The sequence below is a fragment of the Lepisosteus oculatus genome, chromosome 28 (genome assembly GCF_040954835.1).
Source record: "Lepisosteus oculatus isolate fLepOcu1 chromosome 28, fLepOcu1.hap2, whole genome shotgun sequence".
NCBI classification, from domain to species: Eukaryota; Metazoa; Chordata; class Actinopteri; order Semionotiformes; family Lepisosteidae; genus Lepisosteus; species Lepisosteus oculatus.
Window position 1 is genome coordinate 9,642,805 of NC_090723.1, and position 25,478 is coordinate 9,668,282.

A 25,478-nucleotide genomic window follows, 5' to 3' on the forward strand; every position below is an offset into this window, starting at 1 on the left:
TTTTTTTTTTAATAGCTGTGGGAACGAGCAGCTGCAGTCGGAGCTGTTGTACTGTACTGGCAGCAGGCAGCACCGCGCAGCTGCTGGGCCGGGGGAAAAAAGCGCTGCATCCCCACTGCACTCCAGTCGCGCAGGCGGAGGGAGAGGCGGGGAGCGGGCGAGCCCTTCGCCGCCGAGCCGGAGGGGAGGCGCCTGCCCGGGGTTCCGCTCCGCAGACACGACGATCCTCAGAGCCATTGCACTAGCGCGGAGCCAGAGAGCGCGGCGCCCGTCCACCTGGGCAGCGGCGCTATCCTCGGAAGAGAACCTGCGTTGTTTACAATCTGCCTCAGCCTGTTTCGTCTCGGTTTGCCCCCTCCCGTCACATTATTTCGGTTCCTGGGGGGGGGGGTGTTTATTGAAGACTTGATTGTCACCAACAGCAGTAATCGGCGCTATTGACCAGGCTCGTGGAGAACCAGACTTGGTTTGAAAAGCAGAGAGACGACTCCTGATCCTGCCGCACGGCGCAGGTCCCTGTGAAGACGGTCTGCGCCCGAGGCGCTCGGAGAGGCGCTGGGCAGGGAGACGTCAGGAAGCGGGGCTGTTCAGCAGGTTTTCTCTGCTGCTCTATCCAGCAACGTCCAGACCCGTGTGAGAGAGGAGGAGAGGATCTGCCGCCGCGGTGCCACCACACAACTGCCTGCCCTCTTTTTTTTTTGTTTCAGGACTGATCTTTTTAACCCGCTCAGAATCGGACAGATGGCTCTTGAACCGCGGTGGCCGTGAAAGCTCGAAATATTTCCGAGACTCCTGTTTGTTTTAATCAACACCCATCATTTCTCATCATCACATCGTTTAAAAAGGAGGTTCTGTTTTCTTCCTTTCCGGATATTTGTACTTTTTACGTTATTTTTTTTCCCAACACCCCCCCCAAAATGCCGGCTGGCATGAAGCCGCTGGAAAAGTTTTTGAAGAAGCAGACCACCGCGCTGACCCGGGCCGGAGGGTTCGGGGACAAAGCGGGCGGCAACGGCGCCTCCCGCAGGCGGGCCAGCCTCTCCCGCGTCGTGCCTTTCTTCCGGGAGACCTCGCCGGAGAGCGGCCCGGCTCGGGAGGTCTTCAGCCCGGACTCGGAGGAGCCCCCGTGCTGGCCCCCGGCGGCCGCCGACTTCAGGAGCCCGTCCCTGTCCAGCGACGAGCAGAGCTCGGAGGGCAGCCTGGAGGCGGCCTGGACGCCGCTGCCCGCGGACACACCTGAGAAGCTGGTGCTGACGCTGCTGGACAGCGTGGCGGGCGGCCGCCGGCAGGGCAGCAGCCCAGGTAAGAGGGGTCCTAACCTCATTCTGTCAGCCGGCCGCCGCGTCCACCTGAGTGCGCACCGACGTGCGCCTGGTTTCCACGAGTCTTGAGCAAAAACGTGTCCTTTACTTTGTGCATCATGTATTTCTGTGGAGAACCTGCTCGATCCACTGCACGCCAACGCTTATTTCTGAAGAAAAAAAGGCCTATCACCTATTTCGGAAAAACAAAATAGACTCTTTCGTGGTTTTAGCAAACGTGCATCGGTTGTTCTTCCTATAATTCGGATTTTAAAAGCGGTGCACTATGCGGGACACAGCTGTTTCTCCCAGACAGGTTTTAATTTCGCAAAACGCGATAGAATCCGGGAATCGGGCATGGAAAGGCGATTGGAAATAACAACTGCGGAGGTAGTCGCAGGTAGTGGCAGTAACGTGGGGGGTGTTTCATGTCGTTCCGGGCAATTAGGAAGCGCTTCTGTTTTCGCAGGAAAACAACTTTGACAGCGCGCTAGAAAGCGGCTGTACGGGAATATTCCAGCCGTGCGCTGTAGTTTTCACATTAATTATTTTACGGTTATATTTTGCCCCAGATATTACGGTTATATACAGTTGCTGGCAGAGAATGCTATAGAATTCGCTGTTACATAACAGGTTTTAACCGTGCACTGCGGGGTTAGTCCGGTCGCGATCTTTCCGGGCTGCGGGACACAGCGCCCGGACCCTCCGGAGCGCCACAGAGCGAGACCTGCGCAGAGGGTGTTTTTTGCAGCATCAGCTACGTGTCCCGTCTGTAAAGCGACCTGACATGTCATGCCAGGGCCCGTTTTATTTTATTTTATTTTATTTTTTCCCTGACACAACTCGATACCCCTTCAAACAGCAGCTAGTCCGCATCTGTCCGGCGTGCTCACCTGAGGTCTCGTCTTTCCTTCGCTGGCAAGCGACGCTCTGTATTTACCCCGCGCCAAGCGGGAACTAGAGACTTTCCTTTCGGACGTGTGAATTCATGAATTGGAAATTAGGTCACACCTCGCGTTTGTAAACCCGCTACTGCGCTGCATTGGCAAGATACTGCTGCTGGCTCTGGGGAATGCTGTGAGGAAAACCAGGCCATGTTGTCTTTTCCAGAGTTGTATCCCTCAGAGGTGTGAAACTGCAGCGATGAGAGACCGAGGCTGATCTCTGAAGGAGCTGAGCCTGGCTGTGTTGATTGCTTGTGTGGCCTAGATTGCTTTGTAAATCCCTTATTAGTAAAACAAAAAATAGCACATTGGCCCCCAGAAATGTGGCTTTCAGGAGCTACAAGAAGGAGGTGTGACTTTTGTATCAAATGGATGCAGGAGTAGTGTAATTCGCAGTGGTGCCCTGTGTGTCCAGTAGGGAGTGGGGTAACGGCAGTGTTTGGGAGTCCCTGGCTGCTGGGAGGCCTTTGGAGAGTGTTGAACTGGTCCTGGAGATGACAAATCGGGCTGCGTGTCTTAAACCGGTCTCTCCCTCCTCTGCAAAGCCTGATGCAGCTCCCTAAGAGAGCAGATCACTTTATTGGCCATTTCAATAAAATACAATTTCTTGCATTAGGAATTTGTCTTTTCGCATACCCCAGCTTGCTCTCCATGAGACACACAGACAGGGAGAGAAGCTGGGGGTCAGAGCGCAGGGTCAGCCATTTATACGGCGCCCCTGGAGCAGTTGGGGTTAAGGGCCTTGCTCAGGGGCCCAATGGAGTAGGATTCCTCTGCCGGCCGCAGTATTCGAACCAGCAACCTTCCAGCCACAGGCGCAGATCCTGAGCCACCGCTCTGCGTCAGACATAGGGGGAGGGGGCCAGTGTCTCCCCCCTCCCCCCAACGCGTAGTGAAGTCTGGTTCTGGACGGGCTCAGTTCTGGAGCCCAGCTGGTGCTGTTGTAATTACTGCGTGTCGGAGGAGTGTTAAAAAAACCCCAGAACTGGTCCGTAGGTACCAAAAGGTTTTTGCTCCTGATTAAGCTGCAGGAGGACAGCCGGCTCGGGACCTACAGGTGGGAGCCCTCCCCAGCCACAGGGAGCTGGGCTTCTTGTGCCAAACGAGCAGTCAGCTGCCTAATGGAGTCAAGCCCTGGCTTAATGAGGGTTAAACCCACAAGTCTGTACAGGTGCGCCTCTCTGTTGCGGGGCTACAGAGCCACAGAGCCAGCCTGCACAAACACGGGCCAGGAAATCGAAAACAGGAGGGTTCTGGCAGCTGGAGCTTAAGGCGGTTTTAGTAAACCAAAGGAGAAGAGCCAGAGAGAAAAACACAGCCATCGCACGCCTCCTGTCCAGGTGCATTATGGGACGGTCTGGTGTTTTGGAAAAACAACCCCGGGCACGCCCACTCTGCGGGAACCTCCCCTCGTCCTGCCCCGTCCTGCCCTGTCCTGTTCCGTCCTGCCCCGTCCATAGTGCCGGGAGAGGGACATTGCCGAACCTCGCGGTGACCTCGCTGCGGTTGTCAAGTGTTCAGAGATGGGGGGCGGGGGCGTCATGGCCGCCTTCCCGACTGTGGCCCCACGCTCTGTAGCCGAGGCAACCAGCTGAACCGGTGTTTAAAATCCCACTGATGACTGGAGAGTGGCCGACAGCTCGGGATTTGTTTTCTGAAGGGATCCTGGATGGTTCCCCTAAAAATAACCATCCATCTGGAGGAATAGAAACTGACCCCACGGTAAGGCACTGGATGAGGGAGCCCCCCAGCAGAATTAAGAGGGGGGGGAGGGTGTTTCTGGGCTGTGTGGTGGTGGTACTCCTGAGACAGGCGTGGACAGGTGCCAGAGGGAACCAGGGGCTGAGTGTGACTGCGTCCCGCCCCAGCGCGTCGGCCTTCCAGGAAAGTTCCCCCCGAGCAGGAAACCCCCCGCTGGGAAGCACGCTCCGGAGACAGTTGGGGAATCTCGGAGTTTCCAGCTGCAGCTCCCGCAGGGAGCTCGGGAGTCAGTTTCCCGGCACGCTTCGGAGTGCGTGGGAACCGCAGTCGCTGTGCGCCCCTCCCACTCCGGCCCCGGAGAAATTCCCCTTTTCCTCCATGGCTTTCCATGGTGGGTGTGGCTGTTCGGCACCTGCCCCGGGGCGCTATAGGAAGGGCCAGGACCCTCAGGGCCCGGCAGAGCCCGCGTCGGACAGCACCAGTCCCCTCTCTGTCCCTGCTTTCGGCTCATGTGCTCTGTGGAACCCGAGTGACACCAGAGTAGGGTAGACATCGTTCTGCTAGGCTCTGCCCACTGAATTAAGAAGGGTGGGGGGGCAGCTGTCTTCTCTCCGGCGCGAGGAGGTGTGGACGCGACCTGGAGCCGAACCGGGGATGTGCGTGTCCGGTGTGCTCTGGAGCACAGCCGCCCAGCTCAGTCCAGCGGGTGCAGGCCAGCCCGGCTCGCTCAGGTGCCACAGGTGGGCAGAGGCTGACCGCACCGCTGGCGGGGAAGGGCTTACCCGTCAAGGGAGGAAGGGGCTCGGCTCGGGCGAGGTCAGCCACAGCCTTCTGTCTGGGCCACCTGGTGCTTCGAGTGAGGAGCGGGAGGGGGCCGGTATTTCAAAATGGATAAATGAAAACAGGCCCGTCAATAACTCCGTGACACCCTCCAGCTGTTTGTCTTGAGCTGCGGTGCGCGCCCTCCGTGGGGCCGGGCTGAACCGTCAACCTGCGGCCGTCGCCACGGGTGAAAAAGAGCCGAGAGGGAAAAGAAAAGGGAGAGACGCCGCGAGCGCCGCGTGGGAGGATGAGGCCATTGTCCTCCGCGGTCCGCGGGGCTGGAAGTGGCGCGGCGCGGGGCACGGGTGACCGCGTTGACCCCACCCGCGCTCGTCCCCCTCTCCAGCGCTCCCACGCCGCCGCCCACGCGCGCGCCTGCCGGGACCGGACCCACTCCGGGCCCCCGCCGCTCGGTGAATCACTGCCGCTGTCGGCGGAGCGAGAGAGCCGGGAACAGCGCAGGTTCACATGGTAACCGCTCTCCGAGGGCGGGGGGGAGGCAGAGAGCCAGTGGCCATATGAAAGCGTTTAGCTACTATGCTAAATGTTGTTTTTTTTCCCCGTAATTTATTTAATAGTTATGTAAGACATTTGCTGCTAAATGGCTGGCAGACCTGCTCCGCATCTACTGTGCCAAAGCGGACAGGCAGCTCGCACCGGGCGCTCGTGTGTGAGCGTGTGTAAACGGATAACTGCTGTAAAACCGGAGCAATTGCAATCGTATAAGTTAGCATTATATTTCCGAAAGCTGGTGCACGAGGCCAGTCGGCCGCAGTGCTTCCTCACTCCGCTGAACCTGAGGAAGAGGAGGGCTGCTGCTCAAGCCCCTCGCCGCCCGGAGCAGGTCCCCAGGAGGGTGAAGGCTGCGCTGCTGGGGCTTCAGCTCCTCTCCCTGCCAGGAGGCCTGTGTGTGTGGGAGGGCTTTCTGAAGCGCTGGGCTTCTGTGTGTGTGTGTTTGGGATTGCGCGTGTGTGGGTGCAGAAGCCTTCTCAATGCTTTCTGCATTTCTGTGCAGGTGTGCGTGTGGTTGTGTGTGTGTGGATGTGTGTGTGTTGTGGATGTGTGTGTGCAGGTGTGGTTGTGTGTGTGTTGTGGATGTGTGTGTGCAGGTGTGGATGTGTGTGTGTTGTGGATGTGTGTGTGCAGGTGTGGGTGTGGATGTGTGTGTGTTGTGGATGTGTGTGTGCAGGTGTGGGTGTGGATGTGTGTGTGTTGTGGATGTGTGTGTGCAGGTGTGGTTGCGTGTGCAGGTGTGGTTGTGTGTGTGTGGATGTGTGTGTGTTGTGGATGTGTGTGTGTGCAGGTGTGGTTGTGTGTGTGTGCAGATGTGTGTGTGCAGATGTGTGTGTGCAGGTGTGGTTGTGTGTGTGTTGTGGATGTGTGTGTGCAGGTGTGGGTGTGGTTGTGTGTGCAGATGTGGAATGTATGTGTGTGTAGGTGCGTGTGAGCAAGTCCCATGTCCCCTGTGGAGTGGAGGTGTGTGGGTGTATGGGTGTGTATAAGAATGCATGCGTGTGCATGTGTATATAGGAGTGTGTGTGTGTACATGGCAGTTGGGAGTGTGTGTATGTGCAGGAGTGTGTGAGTGAATAAGCAGAGGCTGGTGGGGGGAGGAGCTGAGTGATTTCACACACACGTGAACAATGATCAGAGACAACACAGGGAGTGGGAGAGAGACACACACACGCAGCTACAGGGCCTGATCTCGGAGCCCATGGAGCCTGTGATGCAATCCAATTGCACTGCACACGGGCTCTGGGCTCTGGGCTCTGTGTGCTGAACTCTGCAGAAAGGGTGGAAACAGAGCAAACACCGAGGTAGATAAGGGTCAAAAGAACAGCTCCCACGTGTCCCAAACACCTGAGGATGTGTCACAGCTCTGGAGTCCCGGGTTTGATTCCAGCTCAGGGCGTTCCTTTCTGAGTGGGTGTTCATGGTCTCTCCATTTTCACCCGGGGATTCTCTGGGGGGGGTTGGCTGCTCGATGTTGCGATGTCGTCCCCACTCCGTCCTAGCGCTGTGACTGTGGCCCGCGCCTCCGGTGTGTCTCGGATCCGGGATCCTGTAGGGAGCAGAGCTGGGGTGCAGGAATCCAGCCATAACAGGGCAAGGCCAGGGACAGGAGGAGTCTGGGTGCCTCCTGAATGCAGCCTTGCTGCGTGTTGGAACTGAAAAGAATGTCTGGGGGAAAAAAAAGAGAGAGAGAGAGATCAGCCTTCTGTGTTTCAGCGTTGTTCCTCCTGGCTGTGTTGTGTCTGATCGGTGTCTTTATCGCGTGGGCTGATGCCTGCGAGACAGGAGAGGGAACACAGCGTTACACAAACAGATGGGTCCCCTGGCTCCAGGGGGCGGTCCCGGGGGTGAGGGTGCGAGGGTGAGGGCAGGATTGGCGCCCACAAACGAGGGGGGTGACGTGCCCCCCTAGAAAGCTAATTGTTTGGATGGAAGTGTTGCTGGACCCCTGGGTGCTTCTGCTGGAGTTGGGGTGGGTGGGGGAGATGAAGTGGGGGATGGGCAGGGACCCCATTTCGGTGATGCCCCGTAGGTATGGACGACTCCCTGCGGTTTTTAAAACCTGGGAAACGCTGTTGTCTGTCCGTCTGAGCCGGCCTCCTCCTCCTGTGTGCTCGGCCCTGGCACCCAGACCCCCTCCCTCCAGACCCCCCCCCCCCCCTCTGTCGAGGACCCCTGTGAAAGCTTAACCCAGACAGGTCTCACCCCATTTCTAGCGTCTTTTCCTCTCTTACCAGAGGAAGCCGCTTGTAAGACTGAAAGCCAAAAGGAACGTCTTTACACAAAGAGTGGTGGGTGTCTGCAACCAAAGACGAATTCTAATACGGCCACTTTAAAATTTCAGCTTTCTCCCTTTTAAAGAGCGTTAGTGCAGAAACACCCTGCCTGTGGAACCGGGAGAGCGAAGCTCAGGTAACCCCCGCCACCCAGCTGGCGCCTCACTCAGGATTCTTCTAAGCTTCAGCAGGAGACACTGCTCCGCTCTGGAAACAAGGCAGAAACAGGACAGGGTTCGGCACGAAGGAGAGGTTCCAGAAAGATTTGCTTGTGCCTGGATCTGCTGGATCAGCGAAGCCAAGCGGTTCAGAACAAGGAGAGAGGGTCAATCGGCCTGTGCTCCAGAACCGTGGGGCTCAGCCCCTGTGCTCCAGAGCAGCTGGGCCCCCAGTGTGCAGTTACCTCATTGACCTGAGCGTTAGCTCCGGAGGCCCTGTTTCAGAATCACCCCGCGGGGACTGGGAGAGCTGTCAGACTGGTGTGACAGGAGCCGGCCTGCAGGAACTCCGAGCTCTGGGAGCCGCTCGGAATGGGGAAGTGGAGCAGCCGAAACTGGCTGAGTACTGAGTGGGGAATGACATCGGAGTTTGGAATTCCGGGCTGGTGCTGCAATTCTGGCCTCGCTTTTGCCAGGAAAGGAGGATCGTTATGATAATTAAGCAGGTCTTTTCCCGAGCTCTATTGATTAGCGCTTTGATTGATTGTTATTTATTGATCGTGATAAGGAATGAGTAATTCTTCATTTCTTCGCATTGCTAAAGTGCCCTGATGATCTCAGGAGGCGGGGCTGCAGGAAGGGCTGAGAGAGGCTTCACCTGGGTGAATATCCTGTCCCAGGCAGGAATCTTGTGTGTCTGGGTGCTGCAGCGCCTTGCGGGTGTCTCTGTGTGTTCTGTCGGGCCTGTGGCGCAGGTCCAGGCCTGCCCCAGTGACGCTGCTGCACTCTTGTCTTTCAGAGACCCTGCTGGATGACTTCATGCTCACTCATCCCATCTTCCTCCCTGCGGACAAGTTGCAGCAAGTCCTCCTAGAACAGTATCCTTCCCAGAATGCCACACCCAGGCACCGCTGCCAGAGCATCAGAGTGTGTCGCGGGGGGGGGGGGGGAGTATTTTTCAGGTTGTACATCAGAGCGTTTTATCTGGGAGTGTTGCGTGGTGTTGGTGTGTTTGTGTTAATTGTCCTGGCAAGAGATCCTTTCACAATTTTCCCTCTCCTCCGTTTAATCCAAGATAATTAAACCTTCTGTTGTGGAAACGTGTTTGCTTCCTGCTAGGAATGAAAACAAAGCTACAGCCTCCCCTCCACCACCCTGACAAAAATTCCCCTCTTTACAGTACAGCCTCCTCCTCCTCCCCCTGGCCTGGCACGCGGAGATGCAGAGCTGGAGGGAGTCCAGGTCAGGGCGGCTACCCGCGCTGGCTGTGAGGGGGGGCTGAGTGCCCCCTTTTGGGTATCTACAGGTTCAGGGGGTGAGGGTGGGGGTGGGGGTGGTTGGGGGGGGAGATCAGGGCTGGCCTGGGGACCCCAGCGCCAGTGTGCTGAGCAGCTGTGTCCATGGCATCCCAGCATTCATGGGAAACCGTCTCAGTGTTTGCTTCCCTTGTCCAGAGGGTGTCGACTGTGCTCCTGCAGGGCCAAGCACACCCTGGCATCTTCGCTCCTCCAGCAGGTTAGCGTTCCCGTACGAGTTCACTCATTCGGCTGCGCGGGCTGGCGAATAACGTTGCCTCAAAGGAAGAGCCCCCTCTCACCCGAAACTTTCCGTGCACAACAGCGAGCATCTGGTCGTGTCATTACGGCCAAGTGTCTGGTTTTCCCCTTCTGCACTGAGCACTCTGCTTGTGCGTGCGTGCGTGTCTGGAGCGCGTCTGTGAGTTCTCAGCTGCTGCCGGGCTCTCCTTGACCTCCTGACCCCAGGTTCCGCGCCGACAGGAAGCCGAGCGAGGGCTGGCAGGGCTGGGACGGGGCGGACCGGAAGCAGGCGGTCCTGAGCGTGGCGTTCCGCTACCTGGACACCTACCGCGAGCTCCTGCAGGAGGAGGGCGAGCGCTCCCACTGCTTCCCCAAGGTACCGCAGGGCCACGCCGGCCCCTCTCGTCCCCACTAGCCATCGGGGCAGAGGGATTGTCCAGAGGCAGAAGCGTCCAGCAGGTGGCAGACTTCCCTCCAGCGGCTGCCTGCGGGGCACGAGACGGGCTGCGTGTTGAATTTCATGTTGGCCTTGCCCTTGCGCTAAATAGAATCAGTCATGATACAAGAATTGCAGCTGCAGGCTGGAGAGGTCACGTGAAAAGGCGTGCAGGTGTCTCTGGCCTCCACAGTGCACCTGCCATCAGACACGTCTTCTCGAACACTTCCCAAGGAGCGCACATCAGGAAGAGGGCTGTCACAAGCTGTGGTGTGTTTCTGCAGCTCTGCTCTGACTTCTGCCCCTCCACTTCACATCAGGGTTATTTTGTTTGGCTCATGCAGCAGCGTGCAGGAGTATTTGATCGAGTTACATACAGTAGGTGTCGTAGTATTGGGCCTGTGGATAATTCCAAGCACTGCTGACCTTGACTGCAGTGTATTAAAAAAACGATTTACAAGGTATTGATGCTCGGCAGACTGTTTATCATCTCCCCTGCATCTGGTCGTAATTGTTGTTTCTGGCAAAGAAAAATGACGTCTTTTAATGAAGGAACTGACTCAGCTGGCTCTTATCTGCAGCCACTGGAAACACTCTGCTTGCTTTTCAAACACAGTTTTCCTTTTCCTTTGACGTACCAGGTGCAAAGCTCACGACAGTGGCTTTCTGAACAAACTCTAGTCCTCTCTCTTCCCCTCACCCCACTCTTTCCACTCGGTCCACCCAGGAGCTGTACTTGTGTGCTGCCCAGGAGCTGAGTCGGTACCCTGAGCTGGTGGAGGATGTTCTCAAGTTGCAACGCTGGACTGAGATCCTCCAGAGCCAGTGAGTGACCATGCCAAACACCAGGCACACTGCATACACTGACCACACTAAACACACTGTAGACACTGCACACACTGAGCACACTGCACACAATGAACACACTACACGCACCAACCACGTTGCACACAATGAAGACAATGCACACTGAACACAATGACCACACTGCACACACTACACACACTGCAGACACTGCACACACTGCACAAACCATACACCCTGAAAATCCTGGTCTCACTGCACACAGCACATACACTGATCTCACTGCACACACTGCCTAAACTGCACACACACACACACTGGTCTCACTGCAAACACTGCACACAAACACTGGTCTCACTGCACTCACTGCACACACACAGACACACACACACACACACACACACACACACACACACACACTGGTCTCACCACACACACACACTGCTGCAGGAGGCTGAACTGAGCCCTCTGTTTCTCGTGCGAGCAGGGTGGAGGAGGAGAAAGACAGCAAGAAGAAGCAGGTCCGCCCTCTCTTTCGACATTTCCGCCGCATCGACGCCTGCCTGCAGCCCCGGGAAGCGTTCCGCGGCTCGGACGAGAGTGAGTGACCCCCGACCCCCGGCCCCCGACCTGCTGCCCCTCAGCACTCGAAATTTGATGCCCCCAAAATTTCTCGAATGGTTATTGAAGACTTAATTAAATAACTCATTGAGTGCTTCTATATAATCCCAAAGGCTGCCAAGGCACTTTACAAACACAATGAGCTGTAACAGTCAGTACACTTGTCTTTAAAAGAGAAGATAATGGACACAGCTGAATCAGGCAGATTGTCTATGCCAGCAGCCTGCAACTCTCAACTGACAACCCACTGGAGCTCAGCAGGTGTGAGCCTGGTCCTGGGAAAAACTAAGGTAGCTACTGGAAGAGGTGTTAGTAGGACCAGTAGGGGGTGATCACGCTGCAGTCTGTGTGGGACCTAATGCCCCAGTATAGCGATGGGGACACTATACTGTAAAAATGAGCCGTCCTTCCGATGAGACGGAAAACCGAGGTCCTGACTCTCTGTGGTCATTAAAAATCCCAGGGCGTTTCTCAAAAACAGTAGGGGTGTTACCCCAGTGTCCTGGCCAAATTTCCCCCTGGCCTTTACCCATCATGGCCTCCTAATTATCTGGCTTCATCACTCTGCTCTCCTCCCCACTGAGAGCTGGTGTGTGGGGAGAGGACTGGCTCATCATCCAGGTGGGGCTGCACACTGGTGGTGGTGGAGGGGATCCCCATGACCTGTAAATCCCTTTGAGTGGAGTGTCCAGAAAAGCGCTATATAGAATTATTATTGAGATATTGGAAATAAGGCTGCTTTATAGACAGCTCGTGCCCAGAATACTTGTGCAGTAAGTGCAGTCTCACAGAGAGGGACCATGGAGAGCGCCGTGTTCGCTGTCCCGCCTGAAGACGCTCTGTAACTGACCGCGTGCCTCTCTGCCCCGTGTCCAGTCTTCTGCCGGGTGTACACGCCTGACCACTCGTACGTGACGATCCGCAGCCGCCTGTCCTGCAGCGTGGGGGAGATCCTGTCCCTGGTGCGGGAGAAGCTGCAGTACAGCGAGGAGCAGCCCCCCAGGCAGGGGGCGCTGGTGCTGGTGGCCGTCACGTCCTCTGGGGGTAAGATCGCCGGCCCGCTGCGCCGCGGGGCGGGGGGGGGTTGGCCGCTGCCGCCGCACGAGCCCGCCCCTGACTGCGTGCCCCTGTGTCCGTCCCTGCAGAGAAGGCAGTGTTCCGGCCCAGCGACGAGGCGGTCTTCACCACCCTGGGGGTCAACACTCACCTGTTCGCCTGCGAGCCCCACGAGCTGGACGCGCTGGTGAGAGCTGCTGGGAAGACTGGGGTTGGGTGGGTGGGTGGGTGGGCGTCTCGGGAAGGGGGAAGCCAGACTGGAGAAGTGCAGAATTCTCCAACGTTTCGATTTCCGTCTTCCGCCGTGGCGATCGGAGGTCCTCGGGGGACAGAGAAAAAACTGGGATGCTCTGTGTGGGCGAATTCACACTGCTGGGATTGCCACCAGCTCTGTCACCCTGCAGCTCCCAGCTGGCAGCCCCCTGGAGCTCAGCAGGTGTGAGCCTGGTCAGTACCTGGATGGGAGACTCCCAGGAAAAACTAAGGTTGCTGCTGGAGGAGGTGTTAGTGGGGCCAGCAGGGGGGGCTCACCCTGTGGTCTGTGTGGGTCCTAATGCCCCAATATAGTGATGGGGACACTAGACTGTAAACAGAGGGTCCTGACTCTCTGTGGTCATTAAACATTCCAGGGCGTTTCTCAAAAAGAGCAGGGGTGTAACCCTGGCGTCCTGACCAAATTTTCCTCACATCGCCTCCTAATAATCCCCATCTCTGAACTGGCTTCATCACTCAGTTCTCCTCCCCACTGAGAGTTGGTATGTGGTGAGCATACTGGTAGGGCTACACACTAGTGGTGATGGAGGGGAGTCCCCATTATCTGTAGAGTGCTTTGAGTGGAGTATTGGAGTGTCTAGAAAAGCACTATATAAGTACAAGGAATTATTGTTATTACTGGGGAGCCCTGATATCAGTCTGCCCCACACCCACACCTCTGCTCTTCCCCCTCTCAGCTGCCCCTGCCTGAAGAAATCCACTGGACACCTGGCGACAGCAAACTCCATGATATGAGCGCGGAGGAGGTGGCCAACCAACTGGTAGCATTCGACTGGGAGCTCTTCAGCTGCGTGCATGAGGTCAGAGCTGGCTGGAGGGGATGGGTCATTGCATGTGTTGGGATTACTGGACACACAGGGCCTGGTTTGTAACAGGTTCCAGTCTGGGACAGTCTTATGGATGTACATACCCCGGCATCCTGGCCAAATTTCCCCATCGGCCTTTATCAATCATGGCCTCCTAACAATCCCCCTCTGTGAATTGCCTTCATTACTCTGCTCTCCTCCCCACTGAGAGCTGGTGTGTGGGGAGCGTTCTGGCGCACTATGGCTGCCGTCGCATCATCCAGGTGGGGCTGCACACTGGTGGTGGTGGAGGGGATCCCTATTACCTGTATAGCGCTTTGAGTGGAGTGTCCAGAAAAGCGCTATTTAAGTGTAAGCAATTATTAATTATTATTACATATAAAAAAATATAATGCCAGTACTCAGAAGGAGGCGGGGTTTATGCCGAGCGGGAGGAGCTTATGAAACTGAGTGGGAGGGGTTTAAGGAACTGTCAGACTGCAGGCATGGGAGGAGCTTCCACTGCAGAGGAACAGACGCTGATGAGATCTAATTTGCATCATGCTGACCTGCAGTGCTGTGCTGTGCTCTGTCGGCCACAGGTGGAGTTTGTGTGCTACGTGTTTCATGGAGAGCAGGCTCGCTGGCGCCCCCTGAACCTGGAGCTGGTATTGCAGCGGTGCAGCGAGGTGCAGCACTGGGTTGCCACGGAGATCCTACAATGCCAGTCTCTGCCCAAGCGGGTGCAGTTGCTCCGCAAATTCATCAAGATAGCGGCACTGTGAGTAGCGTGTGTTTATACCTGGTGTGATCCAGGTGTGTTTCTGTCTTGTGTTACAGGTGTATTTATACCTGGTGTAATACAGGTGTGTTTCTGTCTTGTGTTACAGGTGTATTTATACCTGGTGTGATACAGGTGTGTATCTGTCTTGTGTTACAGGTGTAAGCAGCAGCAGGACCTGCTGTCCTTCCTGGCTTTAGTGCTCGGTCTGGACAATCCTGCGGTCAGCCGGCTGCGACTTACCTGGGAGGTACGAGTGGCTGAGACAGCCTGAATCATCGCACCTTGTCTCACTACACCACTCACCACAGAATCACAGCCCAGAACCACCACTCACCACAGAATCACAGCCCAGAACCACCACTCACCACAGAATCACACCGCAGAGCCACCACTCACCACAGAATCACACCACAGAACCACCACTCACCACAGAATCACACCGCAGAGCCACCACTCACCACAGAATCACACCACAGAACCACCACTCACCACAGAACCACCACTCACCACAGAATCACACCGCAGAGCCACCACTCACCACAGAATCACACCACAGAACCACCACTCACCACAGAACCACCACTCACCACAGAATCACACCGCAGAACCACCACTCACCACAGAATCACACCACAGAGCCACCACTCACCACAGAATCACACCGCAGAGCCACCACTCACCACAGAATCACACCACAGAGCCACCACTCACCACAGAATCACACCGCAGAACCACCACTCACCACAGAATCACACCACAGAGCCACCACTCACCACAGAATCACACCGCAGAACCACCACTCACCACAGAATCACACCGCAGAACCACCACTCACCACAGAATCACACCACAGAACCACCACTCACCACAGAATCACACCACAGAGCCACCACTCACCACAGAATCACACCACAGAGCCACCACTCACCACAGAATCACACCGCAGAACCACCACTCACCACAGAATCACACCACAGAACCACCACTCACCACAGAATCACACCGCAGAGCCACCACTCACCACAGAATCACACCGCAGAGCCACCACTCACCACAGAATCACACCACAGAGCCACCACTCACCACAGAACCACCACTCACCACAGAATCACACCGCAGAACCACCACTCACCACAGAATCACACCACAGAACCACCACTCACCACAGAATCACACCGCAGAGCCACCACTCACCACAGAATCACACCACAGAGCCACCACTCACCACAGAATCACACCACAGAACCACCACTCACCACAGAATCACACCACAGAGCCACCACTCACCACAGAATCACACCGCAGAACCACCACTCACCACAGAATCACACCACAGAACCACCACTCACCACAGAATCACACCGCACAGCAACCACTCACCAGAGACCCCACTTCGATGGACAGTGGCCCCAGTGAAGTAATCCAACACATTGCACTCTGAACATGCCTAATGTCTGGGCAAGAGGAGCAGATCCACAGACTGAGACGCCCCCTCCACCTGACCCCCCTCATCTCAGAGCTCCCCACTGTCAGACGATTGCGAGACACCCCTCAAATCCCCCTGGCCCCCACAGTAAAGCTGCACCCCCACCCTCGCCGTGCTAACCTGCCTGTGTCGTGCTGTGCTGCAGGGCCTGCCGGGGAAGTTCAAGAAGCAGTTCAAGGAGTTCGAGAGCCTGGCGGTGAGTCAACCCCTCGGCCCCGACCAGAAGCCCGCAGGGGCTGCTCTGCGGCTCACTGGACGTCCCCTGGGCCGCGGCATTCTGACATCGTTGTCATAACGACAAGTCAGGACCTGCTTGTCCCTTCCTCTTCCTCTTTCTTCTCTTCCGAATCCTTCCGATCAGCTGTCTGATCCACTCCAGGTTTTCCGAGTTGCGGGAATCTGTATTCAGCCGTGCGGAGAGAGTCGTTGTGGCGTCATCAGACCAGGATCAGGCTGACGCACAGGGGCTGTACTGTTACTGTAGCCCCCGGGGGTAACAGGGCTCTATTGTTCTGGTTTTCTCTCCAGTTCCCTGTCTGGAGATGAGAACGTGTCGGATAATAAAAAATACTGGGAGAAGGGGCCATTTCCTGGCTATCAGAGGAGGATCTGTGAAAGAGTCAGGTGCCCGGCAGACGTGCACCAGTGAGAGCTGACAGCCTGCATTTGCAGCCCTGGTGCACAGCCCTGCACCCCTCACCCCCTGCTCCTGCAAGACCGTCCTCTCTGTGGGCCGAGCCAGGGAAAGCAGGGCAGACTGGCAAAGCTGTTCTAGCCCTCCCACTGACCCACTTTTGTCTCTCTGCAGGATCCCTCCAGGAACCACAAGTCGTACCGCGACCTCCTCTCCAGTCTCCGCCCCCCACTCATCCCCTTCACCCCACTGCTGCTGAAAGGTGAGCTGTCAATCACCGGCAGGCCCCTCCCACTGGGGGGAGGTGCTTCCGAGCGCCAGACTGTGAGAATTTAATTGAAGCAGCTTGAGAGGCAAGGGGCCAAGGAGGGGTAGACGGGAGAGCTGCTGCAGTGTTTCTGAAGGCCAGTTTCTTGCTAAGAGCGTCTCTGTCCTGCAGAGGTTTCCTTGCACTGCTGGCATCCAGATGTGCTTCAGAAAACACGTTTTTCAAAAATACTCCCCCAGATACCACTGATGTTTTCCAGTCCAGCTGTGAGGCCGGCGGAGTGTCTTTATTAGAGACCTGTGTTAAACCCTTCTGCAATTAACACTCTCCCTTAATCGGCCCAGCCTGTCTGCCACCACCCCCCCTCACCAAGCTGCTCTTTAATCTGGAGGCTCGGGCACTGAGATCTGACGAGGCACAGCCTCTCCTGCTGCTCTGGGCAGAGCGACACTCGGGACTGGAGGGCAGGCTGCTCATCTGTCCACTGAAAAGTGTTTCTGGAGGGCTGTGATCTCTCTCGTCGGGGCATGCCAACTGCGTTTTTAGCTCCAGATCAGGGTGAGGGTTGAGCTGAATGAGAAAGACCATGTGGTAGAGGAGAGAGTAGAGTAGTTTACTGTCAATGCTGATCCATCATCAGGTTTCATGTTATAAAGTGCCTTTTCATGCTGGAGACATGCTTAACCAGTCAGTACTAATACAGCAGGGCCCAGGAGAGAGACGTGTGTTTTAACTGGTGTTCACACCCAGCCAGTTGTGCGCCGGTCACCTGGGGAACCAAGTCACACACAACTAGGGACTTCAGTGACCTCCCTCAATCCGTCAGTGACCGGAGCTGTCGGAATCCGAGTCTGTAGCAGTTAAGGAACTTAAGTTCTCCATCACACCTGAGGCCCTCAGTCACCTAATCAATACTTCAGTAATCAATCAATAATCGACACTTCGGCTCAGGAGTCAGCCAAACACACGTGACTAACAATAACAGATGCTGGGGCAGCAGGCCTGGGGCTGTCCAGCTGGCTGCAGTGTCTCTCTGACCCCTCGGGGCTCCTCTCTCACCTCCCCCTCTCTCAACCCGCAGACCTGACGTTCCTGCACGAGAGCTGCAAGACTTTCCACGGCAACCTGGTGAATTTTGAGAAAATGGTGAGTGTCCTGTCCTGTCCTGTCCTGTCCTGTCCTGTCCTGTCCTGTCCTGCCCCGTGCCGTCCGTCCCCTGCTGGTGAATTTCAGATGACCAGATTCCCAGATCCGCTGTCCTCACTGTCCGGGACTCCGGGACCGTGTCGGCGGGCACGTGTTTTCCGAACTGCAGGAAAGAACAGACTGTTCTCTCTCCGTCTCGGGGCGCAGTCACGACCTCGTTCCCCTCCCCCCCCGGCTGTTGCCACGCCCAGGCGGGCTGTCGTCATGGTAGCGCTGCGGTTCTGGCACCACCCCCCCCTGCTGGCAGGCGCCCAGTGGGGAGAGCTCGCCCAGTGCCAGGACTTGGCTTCGGGGGGCACATTGCCAAGACAGTTTCCCCTTCGGGAGCCCCTGCTGTGCCACTGGGTGGGTTATTGGGGGGTGGGGTGAAGAGGGGTGCCTGTCTCCCTAAAGGATGCAGGAGGGATGAGCCCCGTATGAGAACATTGACTTTAATGGATCTCGAGACCCCAGATACTCTGTGGCTCCATCCAAGTGTTTATTAAGGTTCAACACCTCTTGTGACAGAAACAGTTTTATTACCATCACAACACTGCCCCCTACTGCCTGGGTTATGACTCGGCAAAGCCTTCATCTCTTTTTGTTGCTGGTATTTTCAGTTTCTGCTAAATGACTAACCCTTTAGACTGAGCTGCTCAGCACAAGGCAGCAGTGGTGGGCAGCGCTGGGGTCCTGGGTTCAATTCCGGACCTGGGCTCTTGTCTGTGTGGAGTTTGTATGTTCTCCCCTGTGTTCACATGGGTTTCCTCCCACAGTCCAAAGACATACTGGTACAGTAGGTTAACTGGTTTCTGGGAAACCTGGCCCTGTTGTGAGTGTGTGTGTGTCCTGTGAGACACTAGCGTCCTGTCCAGGCTGTACCCTGCCGTGCCCCAGTTGCTTGCTGGGATAGGCTCCAGCTGTCCCCCGACAGAAGAAGTGGTCCAAAAAACTGAGACTTGTTCAGCAGGATCAGGATTTCGGAAAGCTTCTGGACAATAAACCGACGGCCAGCTGGGCCAGACCTCGGCCGTGAGATTGACTGGGGGCCTGGCGGGCGCGAGAGGGCACGGGCAGGGCAACGCTGACTCTCGTTCTTTCCCCCCGCAGCACAAAGTGGCGGAGATGGTGCGGACCATCCGGCGGTTCCGGAGCGCGCCCCTGGGTGAGCACACCGCGGGGGGCTCCCCTCGAGCCCCCGCCTGTCTGTTTCGGGCCCGTTTCCCGAGCGGCCGGGGGGAATCTCTGTGTCGCGCGTCTGTGTCTCGGACACGTCGCTCGCTAGAATCTCTTCGCCATGTGCTAGGGAGCAGGGCTGCAGTAAACACAGACGAGCCACAGTAGACACCTTGATTATACACTTAACCCCTCAGTAAATGACCTTATATCACACGCCGAGGTGCGCACTCCTAATATCGTTTGCTGTGTGCTGCCGGACAGCAGCCTCTGCCACAGAGCACGTTACTGTGCCCTTGGCTCTGCAGCAGCAGCACGAGAGTGGATGTACTGCCCAACATGCAAACTCTTTTTCTGCCACTTGCCAGCAGACGCAGACCGCAGCGAGGACAGTGGGCACGCAAGGCTGCACACCAGCAGCACAACACTTACAGTGAGGTGTTAGAGCAGTGGTACTCAACCCTTTTATCAAAATTCATCAATTAATCACTGCTAGGCCTGCCTTATCTGCGTGCATAATAGATATTAGAATATTATTAATAATATATGATTTTGTGTATTAATAGTAATATAATAATAGCTATTAACCACGTGTATAAGATCACTTTATTGGCCATATACAATTACAATGAGACACACAGACCGGGAGAGAAGCTGGGGGTCAGAGAGCAGGGTCAGCCATCTATACGGCGCCCCTGGTGCAGCTGGGGTTAAGGGCCTTGCTCAGGGGCCCAACAGAGTAGGATTCCTCTGCCGGCCGCGGGATTTGAACCGGCAACCTTCCAGCCACAGGCACAGCTCCGTAGCCACCTCTCCGCCCTACACGTATGTACATAGAAAGAGAGATTGGAAAAGTTCTGGTGTAGTACACAAGGTTTGCTGAGAACCAGGACATTTCGGACAGAAGTCCTTCATCAGCTGTGCAACTTCAGAAGCACTTTGCTTGCACAGCTGATGAAGGACTTCCGTTCGAACCTCTTCATTTACTACTGAAGTACACTGCAGTTACTTCCTGGATTTTCTTATATATATATAGTATAGTTATATATACTTAACATTCTTAACTCTGACAGTTTAGTACTCACATTCACACTCCGTATTCACACATCTGACCCAAATGCAAAGCTGAGCCACATCCCCGATATCTGCAGATTCCTCTGCAGCGGAACTCGGAGCAGGAGCAGCGCCTCCTTTAGTCTTTAGCTGTGCTGTCAAATTCTCAGACACTTGTGCAGTTCGTCGAGTGGCTGTGTCATTGCTGGGCTATACGCTGTTTTTACCCTGCGAATTACCTCGCTCTTGGGTCTCAAGTCCTCAAAGAGACATTGTGATTCAAGCAAACAGCTCTTTTCCAGTGCGCCGTCACTGAATGCCTTGCCGTGTTGAGCTCGAGTGATTATCTGCGCGGCGATAGTAGGTTTTTTTTTCGAGATTTATTTATCTTGAGAGACCTGTCCCTTGAACCAGGTGGGGATTGGTTGTCGAGATTCCTGTGAGTAGTATCAAAATGTCTTTTTTTTTTTACATCGTACGCTTTGCAAGCGCCAATAATGTGACTACAAAGCAAACAGAAAGGGGGCCCATCTCTGTCAATCGCGGCACATTTGCTCCTCCGGTCTTCCAGAACTTTCCCACCCTCATCGCTTGATGCGCTGACTCTGTTTGCACGTTTCCTCGCCTGCGTTTGTTTCCTTGACATTTTCTTGTTTCGCCCCCTTAAAACAAACTTATTCGTTTTTCTTTTTTTTGTTATACGAACTGGCAGGCTGCTAGGCTAGGCAGCCCTGCCGTGAACGGGCTGGTCTTTGCGCTCAGACGATATGAACGTGTGTTCTAGTGACGCGCGTTATAGCCTACGTGCAGCACTTTAATGAAATTAAAGATGGATGAAAATTAATCTGATCACCAGCGAATCTATTCAGAAACGGTTTTACGCGACTAGAAGACACGCTTAGTGGGGCTGCGAGTTCTACCTATTTTTTAATCGCAGGAATCGACTGCAAACAAATGTAATTGATTAAAAAAAAGGTGTCGGACATTGCGGGCCGCAGGGCGAGAACCGCTGTGTTAGAGGGTGCAGCACACAGCCGAGCCTTGTGTTTTACCGAGCTGTCTCACAGTGCAGAAATAACGCGCAGCGCACAAGCCCATAATCACTTACCCTCTCGGTTTCCATAGAAACCCCAGGGGAGAGTGGCTGTCTTGGGTGAATCATGCAGAACCCTGAAAGACGGGTCTAAAGCACCATCTAGTGGCCGGCTCCCGCCACTGCACCTCAGCTCCTGTTATTTACGGGCTGGCTGGATCGATTTCATTATTAGTTACCCTGCTGAGTAATGATAGTAATAGAGGTGTAAGACTGTAGAAAGATGTGGAATTCTGGACGTATTGAATTGTTTAAGCCGTAGAGGCACAGTGGGCATCATAGAGTTATATTCCGAGAGGGTGCTGTGTTTTCTGGGCTTCACCTTTGTGTGAAGAAATGGTTCTGACGCTGTCCCTCCTCTCCCTCTCCAGCCCTGGACTCGGAGCCGTCTCCTTCCCACCTGCAGACCAAGGCCTACGTCCGGCAGCTGCAGGTCATCGACAATCAGAACCTCCTGTTCACCATGTCCTGCAAACTGGAGCCCAGGGATGTTTGAGGCCGCCCTGCACCCCACCCTCACCCTGGCACCCTGTGACCCCCCAGTAGCCCAGCTGCCCAGGCCTGGTCACTGCCCTCTCCCCGGTGTCTCTCTGTATAGGTCAGAGGTCAGAGGTCAGGCTCCTACCCTGTTCATTGACACTGGGGAAGACGGTCAGAGCAGCTCTAATCACAGATTGGGGATGGGGGTGACGATGTAAATAACGAATAGATTCCCGACAGTGACAGAGCCATGGAACTGAACTGTCAGTCTCCTACTGCTGTGCAAGCTAGGCACAGATCTAATTGAATTATCCTCCTGGAGCACAGAAGTTGCAGGGCCAGTATCTCCTGCGACTACAGCTCCCGGTACTGTGCTGTGCAGGCTGAGCCCACCCCGGCAGCCCAAACGCTGAACCGAGCTGGCTGACTGTCGCCCTCTGCTGCACAGGCACTGCAGTGCTGAGAGGGGCATCTGCTCCAACACTGCACTGTCAGTGCTGGCCAGGGTGACGTAGGGTGGCGGAGTATTCTTCTCCAGAGAGATGCAAAGATCCCAGATCCCAGCTACCTTTTCCTAATTTGAATCAGGCACTTACAATGGACAGCTAATGCGGTAGCCATCAGGGGTCCTAAATCGGGAAGCCTCGTATTCGTCCTGTGATGATCTGTGCACACACACTTCCTGGTGCAACCCCTCTGGCTACCGCGTGCTTTGTATCATAGCAACTGTAAATATGTACATAGCAACAGAGATGGAATCTTTATTTTATGTATGAGCAGAGATGGTATATAAAAGAGATTTTTTTTGTACATGTGGCTTTTGATAAAGTCAGAAATGCTAATGGTTTGTACATTAATATCGTAAAAGCAAGGTGTAGAAATTGAAGACTGTATATCATACAAAAAACTTTTTCTCCTTTTTTTGTAAAGAAGTCAGTGTTTACAATCTTCCCTTTAAGCTCAGTGGTGTAAAACACAGGTAAACATGGAGAAGCTGGCAGATTGTCTTCATGTATAAAACGATGATGACCAAAAACCTGACGGTCTTGAGTGTCTGACACTTCGCTCTGAATAAACTGCGTGTGGCGCATCACAAAGATTGGCTTCTGGCCTTTTTCTGGTTCCCATTTAATTCCTAAACTCTCTGACAGCTGCTAGGGTGCTTTTTATTACAGTGATTTTCAAAGCAGTGTGAGACAGAAGCCACTACAGGTTGAGGCTGTCTGGTCTTGCGCTGAGTAGGTCTGTGTCAGGGATGAGACTGAGGCTACACCAGCTTCACAGTCAGGGACAGACTGAGGCGACACCTGCAGCACAGTCAGGGACAGACTGAGGCTACACCAGCAGCACAGTCAGGGACAGACTGAGGTGACACCAGCAGCACAGTCAGGGACAGACTGAGGCGACACCAGCAGCACAGTCAGGGACAGACTGAGGCGACACCAGCAGCACAGTCAGGGACAGACTGAGGCGACACCAGCAGCACAGTCAGAGACAGACTGAGGCGACACCTGCAGCACAGTCAGAGACAGACTGAGGCTACAGCAGCAGCACAGTCAGAGACAGACTGAGGCGACACCTGCAGCACAGTCAGGGACAGACTGAGGCGACACCTGCAGCACAGTCAGGGACAGACTGAGGCGACACCTGCAGCACTGTCAGGGACAGACTGAGGCTACAGCAGCAGCACAGTCAGGGACAGACTGAGGCTACAGCAGCAGCACAGTCAGGGACAGACTGAGGCGACACCTGCAGCACAGTCAGAGACAGACTGAGGCTACAGTAGCAGGCTCTGATGGCTGAATGCAAATATCATCTAGCATGAATAAGATCTAAAGTAATGTGAGGGTTGTGAATTTGCATGGGACTGAGGTAACCATTCATTTTTTATTCCCAGTGTGATGTGTAAAATAAACAATCTGTGGCATTGTGATGTCTTATCTTCTGTGCACAGAAAGGAAGACAAAGCTCTGTCTATGCTCGTTATACTTTGGCACATAACTGCATAGATCTGTAGAAGAGTCTTACCAATCACCACTGCACGGGTTTGCATGGATTCACAATCTCTCACCTTTACAAACCTGGTTACTCAAATCAGAAAGCTTTTTGTCCCAAAGGATCCGAAATTGCTTAACACACAGGAGGGGACCCACTTCACCCCAAGACAGAAACCCACTGGTCCCAAAACATCTCTCACAGCAGCGACTTCAGATTACCTTAGAAGTCTCCAATCCAAAGAGAGACCAGGCCCAGCCTTGCTTAGCCTTCTGAGATCTCCAGGTGGGACTCAGCTGACAATGAGGCTGGAGAGTCTCCAGCAGGCTTGTTAGTTGAGTAAACAGAACAGCACCACGGAACAAAGAGCTGCCCTTTCAGCTGGTTTTGCATGGTATGGAAATTCACACAGACAGCTGAAATGCAAGGCGGACCACAGCCCAGTCAGAGTGAAGGACAGGGGGAGTCAGGGAAGGAGAAAGAGAGCAGGAGGGAAATAGGAAGAGAGATATAGCACTGCTAGAGCACCACAACTCAGACCCAACCACTTCACAGCACAGATCAAACAGTAGGCAGTGGGTGGCTCTGTGGCTCAGGATCTGCACCTGTAGCTCGAAGGTTGCTGGTTCGTATCCCGCAGCCGGCAGAGGAATCCTACTCTGTTGGGCCCCTGAGCAAGGCCCTTAACCCCAACTGCTCCAGGGGTGCTGTATAAATGGCTGACCCTGTGCTCTGACCCCCAGCTTCTCTCCCTGTCTGTGTGTCTCATGGAGAGCAAGCTGGGGTCTGCGAAAAGACAAATTCCTAATGCAAGAAATTGTATATGGTCAATAAAGTTATCTTATATCTCACACACTGGGACACAAACACAACACAAACTGGAATTCTACAGAACCCTAAATAGACAATACACACTAGCCAAACATTTAACCAAGATAAATAAAAGCAAACAGAAACACACCCTGACGGAGTACAGATTCAGTGACCACAGCCTGGCCATATAAGGACCAGACCTGGCTGCCCAGAGAGGACAGGCTGTGCTCCCACTGCCAGCGGGGAGAAATATAGACAGAGGTGCACTTCCTACTGCACTGTGACAGATACTCTAGGAGTAGAGAAACATTCTTCCCCAAATTGACACATCTTATCCCAGAATTCCCACACCTCCGTTGAACTGGCAGCCCAGTATGTGATCTCCTGTCCCAGCCTGAGGAACAGTGAGCCTGTCTCCCGATAATGCTCCATATGTTTATATGTAAATATCTTATGATTGTGGCTTTATTGTAAATGTCTGTAGGTTTTGGTTTTTGTTAATTTTATTTGTTTTGCTTTGGCAACACTGAGTGTACTCATCAGTCATGCCAATAAAGTACCTTGAATTGAACTGAATTATTGACTGTGTCTGCTGAGGCAACCCTGTAAATTTACCGGTCGTGCCAATAAAGCTGTTTGAATTTGCACGGGGTGGGGCAGGGAAGAAAAGGAAAATGGAAGGAATGAGGGAGGAGAGAGGAACAGGATATGCAGCCGTATCACCCTGCAACTCACAACTGGCAGCCCACTGAAGCTAAGTATGAGCCTGGTCAGTACCTGGATGGGAGACCTGGGAAAAACTAAGGTTGCTGCTGGAAGCGGTGTTAGTGGGGCCAGCAGGGGGCGCTCACCCCGCAGTCTGTGTGGGTCCTAATGCCCCAGAATAGTGACGGGGACTCTATACTGTAAACAGGCACCGTCCTTCGGGTGAGATGTAAAACCGAGGTCCTGACTCTCTGTGGTCATTAAAAATTCCAGGGTGTTTCTTGAAAAGAGTAGGGGTGTAACCCCGGCGTCCTGGCCAAATTTCCCATTGGCCCTTACCAATCATGGCCTCCTAATAATCCCCATCTCTGAACTGGCTTCATCACTCTGCTCTCCTCCCCACTGAGAGCTGGTGTGTGGGGAGCGTTCTGGCGCACTATGGCTGCCGTCGCATCATCCAGGTGGGGCTGCACATTGGTGGTGATGGAGGGGATCCCCATTACCTGTAAAGTGCTTTGAGTGGAGTGTCCAGAAAAGTGCGATATAAGTGTAAGCAATTATTATTATAACAGGAGGAA

At 54.6% G+C, this 25,478-nt stretch overlaps 1 protein-coding gene and 1 long non-coding RNA gene across 2 annotated transcripts; one reads left to right on the top strand and one right to left on the bottom strand.

Moving 5' to 3' along the window:
• The first annotated feature begins 1 nt into the window (after position 1).
• On the top strand, positions 2 to 22,484 carry rapgefl1 (Rap guanine nucleotide exchange factor (GEF)-like 1). Its single transcript, XM_069185609.1, has 15 exons — positions 2 to 1,302; positions 8,515 to 8,593; positions 9,479 to 9,629; positions 10,417 to 10,514; positions 10,981 to 11,093; positions 11,991 to 12,158; positions 12,260 to 12,357; positions 13,121 to 13,243; positions 13,831 to 14,009; positions 14,169 to 14,259; positions 15,644 to 15,694; positions 16,307 to 16,394; positions 17,482 to 17,546; positions 18,696 to 18,750; positions 21,279 to 22,484. The coding sequence occupies exons 1-15, from the start codon at positions 918 to 920 to the stop codon at positions 21,401 to 21,403; spliced, it is 1,869 nt and encodes a 622-aa protein (XP_069041710.1). The 5' UTR covers positions 2 to 917; the 3' UTR covers positions 21,404 to 22,484.
• On the bottom strand, positions 19,350 to 20,665 carry LOC138225461 (uncharacterized). Its single transcript, XR_011183890.1, has 2 exons — positions 19,847 to 20,665; positions 19,350 to 19,580 (listed from the first exon to the last, which is right to left on the bottom strand). It is a non-coding gene; the product is annotated as an uncharacterized lncRNA (long non-coding RNA).
• Positions 22,485 to 25,478: the final 2,994 nt, after the last annotated feature.

Coding starts and splice junctions, on each gene's coding strand:
- rapgefl1 (XM_069185609.1), top strand. CDS start 918: ATGCCGGCTGGCATGAAGCCGCTGGAAAAGTTTTTGAAGAAGCAGACC. Junction 1,303..8,514: donor CCGGCAGGGCAGCAGCCCAG/GTAAGAGGGGTC, acceptor CTTGTCTTTCAG/AGACCCTGCTGGATGACTTC. Junction 10,515..10,980: donor ACTGAGATCCTCCAGAGCCA/GTGAGTGACCAT, acceptor TCGTGCGAGCAG/GGTGGAGGAGGAGAAAGACA.